At 37.0% G+C, this 14,694-nt stretch overlaps 1 protein-coding gene across 11 annotated transcripts in view; it reads right to left on the reverse strand.

Moving 5' to 3' along the window:
* Positions 1–14,694, reverse strand: part of MBNL2 (muscleblind like splicing regulator 2) — a 152,890-nt gene that overhangs the window by 95,780 nt on the left and 42,416 nt on the right. For all 11 annotated transcript variants that reach the window (XM_081046197.1, XM_081046205.1, XM_081046201.1 and 8 more), the window contains one exon: positions 9,287–10,066. In XM_081046197.1, coding sequence (XP_080902323.1) covers positions 9,287–9,460 — 174 coding nt within the window. In that variant the 5' untranslated portion in view covers positions 9,461–10,066. The remainder of the gene's footprint in view (positions 1–9,286; positions 10,067–14,694) is intronic.

Consider the following 14,694-nt stretch of genomic DNA (forward strand, 5'->3'; position numbering starts at 1 on the left):
AGCCATTATCGGATTGGGTAAGATCATCCAATTAGGGAGTCCAGTGTTCTAGCAGATAGACCAGAAAGTACAAAGGCTCTGAGACAACATACTTGATGAGTTGTAAGAAGAGTAAGGTGTCCACTGTGGGTGTGAGGAAACATAGAGGAGACGTTCAAGGACCAAGCCAGAGAGAACCAGCATTTAGAGGTCAAAAGGAGGAGGGAGATTCAGGAAAGGAGAAAGAGAAGCAGTGGCCAGTGGAGTGAGGGGAAAACCAGAAAGTGAATCACCAAAGCAATGTAAATAAACTCTTTCAAGGATGATTAAGAGCAGCTTATAAATACAGTTTGCCTTCAGTTATCTCTAATGATGGTAGGAATTGTTTATGCTTTTCTATTCCCAGGGCCTTTCGCATGATCAATATTTGTTTATTTCAATGGTTAAATGTGGCAGTCTATAGGATGGATTCAGATATGTCTTGTTTGAACTTCAGGATTTAAAAATATTTTAATTGGTTGCCAAGATTTAGAAATAGGGAAACTTCAAAACCACAATGCTACACCTGTTAGAATGGCTTTTATCAAAAGGAAAAGAAATAATATATGTAGGAAAGGATGTGGAGAAAAGGGAACCCTCATACACTGTTGGTGGGATTGTAAATTGGTGTAGCCACTATGGAAAACAGTATGGAAGTTTCTCAAAAAATTAAAAATATAACTACCATATGACCCATGTATTCTACATCGGGGTATTTATTGGAAGAATATGAAAACACTAATTCAAAGAGATACGTTCATTCCTATTTCCAAGAGATGGAAGCAGCCTAAGTGTCTATCAATGGATGAACAGACAAAGAAGATTACACACACACACACACACACACACACACACACACACACACACACACACGAATGCTACGCAGCCATAAAAAAGCTGAAATATCACCATTTGCAACAACTTGGATGGACCTTGAGGGTATTATGCTAAGTGAAATAAGTCAGACAAATACCACATGATGTCACTCATGTGGAATACAAAACAAAAAAAGAAACAAAACAAAACAAAAACAAACTCATAGATACAGACAACAGACTGGTGGTTAACAGAGGGGAAGTGGAGCTGGGGGAGGGTTAAATGGGTAAAGGGGGTCAAATGTATGATGATGGGAGGAAACTAGATGATTGGTAGGAAGCACACCATAGTGTATACAGATATCGAATTATAATGTTATATCGAATTATAATGTTGTACACCTGAAACCTACATAAGATTATTAAACAATGTTACCTCCATAAATTAAACAGTTTCAAAAATTAAAAAAAAAACTAAATAAAAAATAAAAATTGGAAAATTTCACATCAAAATTTGTATCTCTGGTTCTTTTTAAAAAATCTGCAGGATTCTTACAAGGCAGGCAATAGCTATTTGTGGCTGATTGGCAGCTGCCATCTTTAGAAGGGTTATGTGCTCTTTAGTTAATTTTCTTCACTCTCCAGTGATCCCTGTGTCTTGCCAACAGTGAGAACTGAGTCACTCATTCATGTTACTTGCTGGTCCCTGCAGATTTTGAGTTTGCACCTCTTGTTAGTTAAAGAGGGAATGAACAAATGAATGAATATTTACTGCTGAGCTACCTCATAGTGCATAAAGGTGAAATGATATAATATTACATGCAGGAAAGCCAGGGATCTGACATAGATTCTCAGGCCAGGGCTTTTACTTTAAATCTTTGCTTCCTAGTTTGTCACTGTATTAAAAACATTCTAAAATTAAAATAACACAAGTTTGAATGAAAGAAGACGGGTACTGACCAGATACTATTTCCATTTTCCGAAAAAACAATAGAATATTAAACAAATTCTTTAATATGTTAAATGTTTCTTTCTCCCTAAGCTTTGGTGAAAAATGGTTTCCTAAGAACTAATACACAGACTAATAAGTTAGCATCATTGCCCAAGGCAAGGTGAATAATAGACAAATGTAATTATTAAAGAGTGTAATTAAGGTTAAAACTGATATTTCGCTCCATAGCTTTTTGGGGAGAATAAGTTTCACCATTTTTTTTCTGTGAATTATTATCCATTCTCACACGTTTAACCACAGAATACTGTAATCATAGAATACCAGTTTATCATCATTCCTTCTTCTACTTAATATAAACACTGGAGCTTTTTAAGTCTCCTCTCTCTTGCCAACCCTCATGATGGCTAGTAGCTATTCAGGGTAATGTGTAGAGATGGATTCTGAAAGCCGGGTTGGGCTTATTCGATTAGACTACATTTTATTTCTGACGTTTTCTAGGTTTAGATGTTATTGTTAGAGGGTGAGTTGTCCCCCACTCTCTACACAAACACAAAAGGATATACTGAAGTCTTAACACGATGTCCCTCAGAATGTGACTTGATTAGGAATAATTTGGTGGTAAAGTTGGCTCCAGGCAAATCTGAGAAGAAACTCGAAAGTATCTTTAATGATCCTCCGGTTATCTTGTGCTCTCACTAATGTGTCAGATTTCTCTGTGGATGAGGGGTTTTTACTTGCAGTTCATTGATACTTTTTAGAGGTCAACATGAAACCCTTGAGATTTTGAGATTGTTTGCAAGAGTCTCTAAGTATGACTACTTTTCTGGGTAAAAATCCCATAGTTTTGATTAATTCTTAAAGATGTTATACCTCCATACAATCAGAATGAGAGGAGAAAAAAAAAGACTAAGTCCTTGGCATGGTGGTCAGATCAAACTAAGATTTTGTGCCTCAAGAACAAGGCATAGGGTGTTGGCTTGGGGTGGGGACAGGATGAAGAGTTTGGATTTAGATATGTTACACTGCAGGTGACAATGGACCATTTATGTGTGATGTTCAGTAGGCATTTGGAGCCACAGAGTTGTCGTGGAAAGGGCACACACCAGAACTGGGGTAGGAATTCAATACATGAGTGCAGATATACTTTCAGAACTTATCACCGAACTTGACCTAGGAAAAACAAACACTGAGTCTTGGGGAGACTCCACGTTAGGGAGCAAGGGGACGAAGTGGTGGCATTAGAGGTAAAAATAGGAAGGAAGGTTAAAGTGGTAAAAGAACTAGGAACATATCATGGGGAAAGAGCAGGAGAGAATTCTAAGGAGAGACTGACCAGGCTTGTAAAACAAAACAGAGATGTGAAAGAAAATGGTGAATAGTCATGCAGAACAATTTTGGGTCTGATGATCATCAATAAGTCCCTTTTAAAAAGTTTTGGGGGATTCCTTTGTTAATTTATGCATTCTGTCGATGGTTATTGTTGCATTTCTGCTATGTGCCAGATGTCACACTAGGGGCTGGGGCACAAAGATGAATATGACATAATCCTATTTGGAGGAAGCTTACAAGCTTGTACTGGGTCACATACTTAGAGGAGTAAACTGTTATACGGAGGTCTGAATAGTGTTGAGGGAGGACATAAAGGGGAAGTGGCTGATTTACCCGGGAGGGCAGAAGTCAGGTTAAAAGGAAATGAATCTTTCATGAAGATAATATTATTGGTGAGTCCAAGAATCCTTAAAATATAAACCTGTCTGTCATTTTTTACATCATAACATCTGAAATCACGTGATTTCAGAATCATGAATACACACACACACGCCTTGGACGAAAACCATTTATGGTACTGAGACCTAAGTGATGGTATAATGTTTGTATATAGATACAAACAAAAATAAATACAACATGTGCCTTGCTTTCTCTCGCAGTTTCTCTTTTTAAAAAATATTTGATTTTCTAGTACCTGAACAGGATTATTTCTGGGGGCTTCTATTTTAGAATGTTTTTTTTACACTTCAGTATGCTAAACTTGTTAAACATGAATATTATTAAGCTAGTAGGAGTTTTGGAATTATTTACATCAATGATTTATTCTGTAGGAGGAGTTAGGAGAAGGGAAATGATGGTGCCAAATTTGGACTCACACTTACCTGGAATGAAGTCCCTTCTCCACCATTTATAAGTTACATAGGAGCTACTTACATTTTTGAACCTGTATCCATATTTGTAATGGTTGATTGAATAATATTTACTTTACAGAAGTTTGGGAAGAAATAGATAACGCATGAACAATATCTAGCAGATAGTAGGCTCTATATGACTACAGTGATTTCTGTTGATAACAAAAATTGTCTGACATTATACTTTTCAATCAGGCCAAAATTAGGCATATAGTTTAGAAAACACCCAAGCTATTTCTGTAAAGAATTAGCCTCTATTTAAGAGCCCAGTGGCAATTCAAGAACACGAAATTAAGGTCAAGGCCAATGACATATACTGATATCATTTTTGATAAATTCTTAAAAACTGTCAAACATGGTCACACACCTACCACTTTTAATTTCAAAATTTTCATCCATAAATATGAAGACTAAAATTTTACTTGCCATTGGCCAACCTTCAGCCAGCATCTCATAGGTAAATGAGCAGGATCTCTACATTTTTTTTTTTACATTTTTGAAATTTAGAAAGAATAGGAGTGTAATCAAAAGTAGTTTCTGTATCACATGAAGCTTCAGAGAAAATTAAATAGTTTACTTGTCAATTTTCCAATGTTGTGTTATACTTCCCGAGTCACACCTGTGTCTCCAATCCCTGATTTTGAAATCTATGGGGATATTGAGAACAGGGCCATACCACATGGCTACAGAGGTTGTGCACTGCACAACTCAAGTGTGGGATTGCTGATCACATTGGCTACGATGAGAAATGCACCCCTAGTGTGCAATGCATCCCTGTACAACCATTTGCAATAGCCCTATCTGAGAGACTTGAATACTTTCCTGATGAACTTGTTCTACCATTCAACAAACACTTAGTGAACATCTACTATGTATGAGATATTGTTCTAGCCTCTGGGAATACATCAAAAAAGACATGATCTCCATCTACATGAAGCTTACATTCTGGCAGAGTGGAGAAGGGAGACAGATAATGAACAAAAATCAAATAAAGTACATACTTTATCACATGGGGATAAGTGCTAGGGAGAGCAGTAATGCAAGATGATGAGGAAATGGGATCCCAGCAATAAGGGAATTACTATTTGAAACAAGGTTGGCAGAAAGACTTCACTGTTGGCATTTTTGATCAGAATGTTCATATAACTGAGAATATTTCAGACAGAGCAAAGAGCAAGCGCAAACACTCTAAGGCAGAAGGAAGCCTGCTTGGCACATTCAGGGGACAGCAAAGAGGCAGGATGGCTGGAATGGACTGGATGAGGGAACAGTGGTAGGACAGAGGTCAGGGGATTGAGGGTGGGAAGCAGATCTCCTCGGTCCTAGACGGCTTTTACAAGGATTGTACTGTCTTAACTCTGGGCAAGATGGGACACCACTGGAATAGAGTGACATCATCTGATTTAGGTATTAAAAATTATCACAGTCTGTGAACTGATTTTTATTGTGAAACGTTATGTGAGGTCTAAACAATTTTCCCAAATATTCTAGGTATGGGTTTTTTGTTTTGCAAAAATTAGCAACTTACTTTAAAAATATTGTTTTTTTAAGCTGAATTCAAATTCAGATGATTAAGCAAATATATTAAATGACTGATGAAAGTGGTAAATACCAAAACCTTTAGTCTCAATAAGCACTACAGCTAATTCATTTATTCCTTTCTGGATATTTCAATTTACAAAACAATCCAGATTAATTTCTATCAGTCACAGGAAGAAGAACCTGAAAAGAAAAATCTCAAACATCTCAACTGTGAGAGAAACTGTTTTATGGCCATAAAAATGTAGGGATGGGTGGTCAAGGCCTTTGCTACAGGGACATTGATTGCTCATGAAACAATTTGTATTTTGTGAAGTTAACCTAACTTCTGGAACACAGCGTTCCAGAATGTTCTAGCCTTCCAGAAAAGATTTAAGCAATTCCATTGTTCATAATCATATAATAACTTAAAAAAAATCACAAATATTTATATGCCCAATAGTATCACATAAAATGCAACAAGGTAAGAGTTGTAAATAAAGTACAAATGTCACTGTAAAAACTCTGCTATATTTTCTGAAGCATCTTTTGTAAAAGTATTTAATGGTATATATGCATAACTCTCTTTCCAAAGACCTCAGCAAATCTCTTTTCCAAACACCCACAAATCTGTTTAGCATGCATTTATGGAAGTTTACTTATGTATGCCACTAACACATAACAAAAAACAAACAAACAAAATGTCAGGCTCACGACTGACTTGTCTCTATCTTACAGGCCCGACACCAATTCCTTGTACCTTTTTTTATGACTAAAAATACCCCACAGTGTTTGTAGAAAATATCTTGTAATACATAACAAGAGCAAAAAAAGATGTCTGCCTCAAACTTGATTTCTTTTAATGTCATGACTAATTTGTATCACTGAGGCCATTATCACTTACACAGTAGATTCTTGAGTTTGGATGCATTAAGAGTTGCACACTAAGAGTTGGACATACCTTGTTTGTAAAGCCAGTCATCAAAATCAGCATTTATATTGTGATACTTTATTATGCAGAGAAAGAAACTAATATTGCCAGTCCCTACGACGTCCGGCCTTTGCTGGGCATCTGGCATATTTTAGCCAGTTAGTCTTGGAGGTAATCTTATGAAGCAGGAATCATTATATCAATTTTAAATAAGAGAAGGTCAAGGAGGTCAAACAGCGTGTATCAAATGATACAGCTAGCCCGTGTCCCAGTCAGAGCCTGTTCAAGCCCTGGCCTGTCGGACTTCAAAGCCCTTGCCCTTCTCTCCATTGCAGGCTGGATCCACTGGGCAATACTGTCTTTTACAACGTATCAAATTAAATAAAATCAAATAGTTTCATTATTATCATCACCATTGCTCTTTTGGGCTACTATTTTTGAGTGACTTTTTTATTTATCACAGTCCCTGTTGTAAGGACACAACATTCTTACAACTGTTTTACAAGGTGAATACGCCAACAGTACGCCAGACACCGGGCACACTTGAGCCAAGTTCACAAATGACTGTCCTCCTTTTACTGAAGAGACAACAAAGACAAGAAGTGATAAATGACCCACCCAAGGCTGGGAAGTGGTTGAGCAGGTATTTGGACTCTGGTCTGTCTTACTCCTGTGCCTGCGGGCTCTTTTCACAGTTTTTTTACAGTTTCACAACGTAAAAAATATAAAACATCACAATCAAATTAAAATAACCTGAAAATTTACAATTCTAAAGGGAACTGATGACTTGAGGCAATATATATAACTATGCTTAAACACCTGAAAATAGTTCTACTAGACACTTCTGAAAATGACTTTTAAATCTCCTTTTCATTTGAACAATGCTCAACATAATCACGGCTTGATTCATGTTTTTACACTAAATGTAACTTTTCTTGGTCTTTCTCCATTGGTTGGAACTCTCAAACAATTGTGGGCCAAGTGAATCAACAGTGAGGTAATGAATTATAAGGATCTGTTGCCCCATTGATAGTTAAGAAATACTTAGCCTTAATGGGTAGGGTTTATGTCCCTCACGTGTCCCTAACTAGTTTTAAAAAATGAAGTTTTAAGAAACTTGCTAAAATGTAGGTTTAATGGTTAATATGCAACCATAGAAGGCTTGAATTAATAAAATGAAAAAATTGGGAATGAACTGGAAAATGAATTTCTCATCTCGGACCTGTTTTGGTATCGAAGTTCTTATGATCTAGTTTTTAATCTACACTGCTTTTTATAGTGAATGCTTCTACTGGTAATAATCAAGGAAGTGAATACAAACTTAGATTACTTTTTTGACTAAAAGCAAAATAAAAGCTAAAATAAAAATGAGCTTATACTGTTATAGTTCACATGAATTGTGATTTATCAATCTATTCATTGCTGTGTAGACAAAATGTTTCATAATTTTAAAGTCTAATCTAATACATTTTTATGCTAGAAAATAATAAAATGCTTATAGTTATTGAGGTAAATAACATATCTAATTTTTGAAATTTTAATCCTTAAAAGACTTCTGTTGGGCTATAAATGTAACCTGTCTATATCCTTTAGTGTATAGACAGATTTTCCCTTTAAGATATACTTAAATATATGTTTTGAAGACTTTTATATTTAATTTTGACTTACAAGTCTCACAAGACATATTTTTTTTTACTTTAAGATGAAAATTTCTCCCCCAAACATACCCAGTCTCTTCAATACCCAAGAATAGGCTAAAGTCACTATTTTATAAATTCAAAGCACTATGATTTCCCAAATCATATATCAAAGCATAGCTCAACATTTTTTTTGCTGTTTGGTAAGATTATTTAAAGGAAGTTTTGCAGAGGTGTAAACATTAAGCTCTTTTAGCTATATTTCTTACTTATCTCCATTGTAAACAATATCATGATGATGTTAGAACTGTCCTAGACCATCTGGGATTTCTAGGACCCATAATTTCAGGGCAAAATAAACCTCAAAGAATTGTGGGCTAAGTCAACCTCATTTCCTTCAATTAGAGTTGTCATTATTTTTCCCCCATTTCTTCAAGTCCAAACTCCACCCAACTCAGGATACAACTCAGGTGCCATAGCCTCCAAAAACATTTATTGAAATAGTCATCTGGAAGCCAGCTCTCCCTTCTGGGGACTCCATAGAAGTCTTCTCTCTATTCCTCATTTAAGGCACATTCCCCTTTCTGTCTTGCATTATAGTTATTCGCTGATGTGCTGTGTTTTCCCTCTAGACAGTGAGATCATCAAGGATACCATCTTGAATCACATTTATTTCTTTTCTGTGAAGTGCTATGTTTTATTTTCACGTAGTAGGTTCTCAGGGAGTATTGAGTATGTACGCAGTAATTCCTGGAGCCATATCAAATTGTCAAAGAGAATGAAAAATGTATTAAGAAGTGTTTTAGGAAGGCTTTGGTCAAGAAAGCAAGCCACAGAGTAGAAAATTCTTTAAGAGGTGAATCAGAGTCACTGGCACATAAAAGTGACACATTCAATTTCTTCACCTTTATATAACCTCCAGAAGATCAAATGTTAATAAAATATTTATCTTTAGTTGTCACAAGCCAGACTTTGATTTAAAACTCTTGGGTACATGAATGTCATGCCAGACCAAAAATACACCATCGTGTATTTTTAATTTAAACATGGATCTTTAAAAAATTTATATATGCCCGATATGAAAAAATGTGAGTGAAAAATCTCCCAACAGTCACCACAAACAAGTAAACAGAATCTAAAAGCAACTGTCAAACTTCTGTAAAAGTGCAATGAAAAACATTTCATTTGAAAGTTGAATATGGCATTGATGTGACACATAAAATGCATTATCTTACCTTTAGGGAATCAAAGCAGGCAATTACTCTTCCATTTTCAACCTGGCAACTTTTAGGGGGGTGAGCAAATTTGCATTCCTCATCAGAGCGTGAGCACGTTCCTCTTTGGAACTGTCTGCAGACTTCTAATGTCAGCCATTTTGTATCTCTGACTGGAGCAACATTCAACGCCATGATGATAAAGTAATTTAGATTGTGTTCGTTTCTGGTAAATGATGAAATCAATCCAAGTTCCAATGATTCCAAAACTATTGTTGTGAAAAACCCCACATGGAAGTCTGAAGGGAAGTGATAAATTGCTTAATGAAATCCAATGCAAGAAACAGAGTGAGGAGAGAATTTATTGGCAGGCAGTCACTCATCCATCAATATGCCCCACTTGAAAACTGCGGGCCGGAATAAAAGCATGCTCAGTGTCATCTCTGGCTGTAAATGTCCAAGTCTCTTGACTGTTTTGCAGACACAAGTGTTTTTAATAAAGTGACTTCAATATCATGGCACTCCTTGGGAGAATATTTAGTTCTGAAGCTCACAGCTATTGACTATGCTGGAAAATAAGCCACTTAGATGTGCAGATCTCAGCAGGATTTCTTTTTCCTTCTATCTTTTAAAATTCTGAAATCAAGCAATTGGCAACATCAGACAATTGAGGTATCTTCATCCACTCATAAAGTCAGGGTAACGTGTATTTGACAGAAAAACAAGACTTGAAACCAGCAAGCGCTCCCGGGCTGCAGTTTTCAGCAAGCGACTTCACACAGGCACTTTAAAATCATAAACCTGCAAAACACCAATAAAATATCAACTGACACCCAACCTCAATGGTATCAACACTATAACAAACTCATTAGCTCTTAGCTAGAATTTTCAAAAATGCAATTTAGAGCTGTGCCCTTTGAGTACAATGAGGAAAGTTATGTTTTTTTTTTTTTTTTTTTTTTTTTAAAAAAAAAAAAGGAGCGAAAGAGGAAGAATACACAACTGCAGACATGATCTACGCAGCAGTCCAAAAGTTAGGAATGACTCAAAGAGATGAGACACAATAATTAGGCATTCTGAAACAATATACTCTAATATGATTAATCACCAAAACAATGTATTAGAACTGAGGCTTTCAATTAATTTCACATTTAGGCCATTGATTTTATTGTTGGAAATGCTATAAACAATTATTTGGGATGTGTCTTTCCTAAATAATAAGGATATTCTCATTTAGGATGAGGTTTGGGCTCCTTATGCTGTACATTCTTTCCAGTTTACAGAGATTTGAATTTAGAGATGGATAGGTAGAAGCCTCTTGATATTTATTCTTAGACCTCTTATGCTTTCTCTCTACACTTATTACTTGCTTAATGTTAGTATTGCCCTCTATGCTACAAGAATAGGAGGGTAAGGACAATTTGTATTTTTCAATTCTGCATCCCTAGTGCTTTAGTTCAGGGTTATTAGGTCCGCAGAAAACATGTATTGACTTATTTAACTGATGATTGGCTCACTGACTAACTGAATGAATGTGAGTTAGCGTTAGGTTAGTTCAGCTTAGTTTTTAATGGAGTCACAATCAGAAAATGCTCTGGTCTGTGGAATGAGGGAGTTAAATATCTACAACAAAAATATAATTAGTAAATTCAGATTTTTAAAACTCAGCATATTTCATTTCTTTTAATATTTTCAAGAATTGTGAAATTGTTAAAACATTAAAATTTAACATCATTGGGTCAGGCATGAATACAGAACAAAATACCAGAAGTTGATCATTTTCATAAATTGTATATGCCGCAAGCTACCTTAGATATTTGCTTAGTTACTAGCCTTGATGTCCTAAAAAAATCATAACTAAGAACTTAATGGAGACTGGAAGTAGATTATTTCAAATCAGCATGTTCCAAATAAGTTAAGAGAGCAATAATTCTTAAGTGGTTTGCAAAGGCTCCCTGAAAAAGTAGGTCTCACAATCAATTAAGTTTCGTTAAACCCAGGTAAACCAAGCTGAACAGGCTTTCTGGGCAATGGAGCTATTTTTCAGCCTTGAATGAGTCTCAACTAGAGGAAGAGAAGCAACGACATCCCTCGAGCTTATCTGATCGTGGAACATTTGTTTAGCAGGACATCTCTTGGCACTAGTGGGAAATGCTACTTCATCCCAATCCTTCTTTTACTTATTAGTAGAAGTGTTTGAATGAGTTTTAATTGTATGTGCTTTTAAGGAAATTGGTAACCTTGAAAGCCATGACACATACCTAACTCCAATTGTAAAATATTTCAGGGGACAGACAGGCTCCTGCTTGTCGGTTTGGCAGTGTTGTGTTCCCAGCAGCTAACATCAACTAGCTTAACTTAGGGCGTTTAAGAAGAGGAGTTTAATAACCAAATTTACTCTGGGTCAGGTTTCACAGACCAGCCTGGACCTGCACCCTCATTACCTCAGCCCCCACTTCCAACCCCCATGGAGAACAAAGGATGAGGGAAGCAGGGGACCAAAAAACATTTCTGCCTATGTTTTCAGTGGAGCTGAGGCACTAATAATAAGGAGATTTAAAACGATGGCTTGGATACACCTAATTTATATTTGCAATATATTTATAGAATCCCTGAATCCTACAGACCAAGGTCTGATGAAGTTACAGGAAAACAAAGATGCAGGAGACGTTCATCCTCAAAGGCAGCGGCAGTCTTTGCCAAGGCTTCACATGTAGGAAGGGAAAAAGGCAAACATGTATTTACTATGCATAGTAGCAGACAAATAATTACTCAAGTATTCCTAAAACAGGGATAATGCCCTCAACCCGATCCAGTGACTGGGGTACACTTTTGCTTATACTTTTAGATAACAAGACATTTTTTTTTTCTGGGAGAAACAGACTGCCATTTGTAGTTACTATGAAAATTCAACCAGAATTTAGATGGTCAGACTCTATAAGATAAACTTACTTTTAAAAGCAGAAGAGCCAACCTTTCTGATGGCTAGAGTCCTGTGTACATCAAAGATGTCCCAGAAGGAAAGGAAGGTGCATCATATTGCACCTAAATATATTGCTATCCTAACCTCCCATAAATCCACTCTTTCTCCCAGATTGTTCTGTTTCTATACAAAAAGTTGTAAAGCTACTGTTATCAAAGACATTCTTCTCTTGGGCCATTACGACATCCATCTTCTGGAGTGGGTACAGACAGGCAATTGGGGGAATGAGGAACAGAGAGCAGATTTTAATTAAGTTAGAGGAGGCCACCAAAAGAGATGGGCAACGATGGGTAAGGATGGAGAAGGCCAACTTTTAACGTGATTATCAAGGGACAAGACTAAACTATGCTAACACATAGACCAAATTACATATCGGATCTACCGGACTACAGGTTCCTGGGAGGAAGGGTTACATGTTAGGGCTTCACTCTCCTAGACAGAAACCACTAGCCACATGTGGCCATTGAAATGTGGCCAGTGCCACTAAGGAACTAAATTTAAGATTTTTATGTATTCAACTTAAAACTGATCCTCAGTTTAGTTATTGGAAAACTTTTAAGAGTGCTTGGATGGACTTGAGTACGTGAATCTACTTTTCAGTTGTAAATTAAATGAAATCTAAATACAGATCAAGTATTTCCAATCAACATTTGCATCCTAATGGAGATGTGCTCTAAATGTAAAATACACATTGATTTCTAAGACTTACTATGAAAAAAATGAACTTGAAAACGTCATTAATCTTGTTTTATAATTACTACATGGTGAATTGATAATATTTTTAACAAATTGGATTAATATTATTATTAAAATAAAACTCACTTGCTTCTTTTCAGCTCCCCCAAATTCAGAATTATCTATGCAGCTCATATTATATTTCTATTGACGGCAATATCTTAGGGGCTTTCACATTTCTTCTACCAGCCAACATAGAACTTTCTGGAATGGTGGAAAGTACCCTGTCCTAACAGCCAGCTTTCTAGCCTTCATTTTGCCATGATTCCTTCATGTGACCTTGGATAAATCAATTTCTCTGAGACCCAGTTTCTTCATTTGTAAAATGCTGATAATAGTCTCTACCTACATTACACAGTTGCTGCCAAGAAGGAAAGATTATAGAGGAAATATAAAAATACTTTATAAATAGTAAAGTGCTATCCAAATGCAAGGTGATGAAAGGAGGAGTTGTTCTATAAATATTTATTGAACAAAGCTACTTTCAGGCTTCTTTTCTCTTTGCAGTAGTTCTATATCAATGACCAGGATTGCACCTGGGTGGATCTGCTCCGGCCATAGATTCTGAAAGCAGGGCAGTGCCTTAGAGATCAAAGAGCTGACTGCATGGGTCATTCGGGCCACTTATCTGGAGCGTCTGTCATTTTTCAGACTGCCTTATTTTGCAACCAAAGGGAACCCACAGAGAAGTTTCCTCAAGTACAAATCCCACTGTGTTACTATAAAGGCCTGAAGCCTACTTTCTTTCTCCACCTTCTACTAACCCAGAAGTGAATGAAATACTTTTAGGGCCAAACAGTCACTCTGGGTGTGATGCATAACGTGAATATGATGGTTTCATTGACAGAGCCTACTTGGTTTGAAGGCTTGGTGAAAATGCAGCTACTAATTCCATTCCCCAGTGCCCTGGGTGAGTGGGGGAGAAACGGGCAGTTTTTTCTAGTTCATTTGCCCAGAGGAGCCCTTGTCAAAATGTGTCTGTGTAGGGGGCGGCTGGTTCGCTCACTTGGTAAGAGCGTGGTGTTAGTAGCACCAAGGTTGCCGGTTCGATCCCCACATGGGCCACTGTGAGCTGCGCCCTCCACAACTAGATTGAAACAACTATTTGACTTGGAGCTGATGGGTCCTGGAAAAACACACTTACATAAACAAAAGTTTAAAAAAAAAATGTGTCTGTGCAGAGAGGCCACCTTTTTCTAACTCTCAGAAAGGTCGTATATATGACAGCATTGGCCCTGACTATCTGCAAGGCATCATTTACCTTTCGTAGAAGTTTCTGGGCGGTACTCAGAAGACTTTTCCTCATCCTTTTCAGACTTTCGGCAAACTCATATCCTCTCCCCCGAAGCCTTTCTAAGCCCCTCACAGAGGAGGAAAGGATCTTTCCCTTGAAGTTTCAGCTGAGTCACCAGACTGGCGAGGCTTTGCCAGCACTGCACCCTGAAGTGTGCTCCCGCCTGACCTCCCTCATTCCCCTTTTGATGACCTCGCTATGGGCCATCTTTTAACACTGGCTGGTAGTTATTTTTAAGTAGGCATCATTATTCCCTAACTCACAAGAACCGTAAGTATTGATTTTCCAATCTCCAGAGTTCAGTTTAGTGGCTGGTATGTAGAATATTCTCAATAAATGTTTGTCAAATGAACTCTTGATCCTCCTCCAATGAGCATTTTTGCATTTTAACATGAACCAAAGTCTAGTCTGAAGGAA

The sequence above is a fragment of the Rhinolophus hipposideros genome, assembly GCF_964194185.1.
Source record: "Rhinolophus hipposideros genome assembly, chromosome: 4".
NCBI lineage: Eukaryota > Metazoa > Chordata > Mammalia > Chiroptera > Rhinolophidae > Rhinolophus > Rhinolophus hipposideros.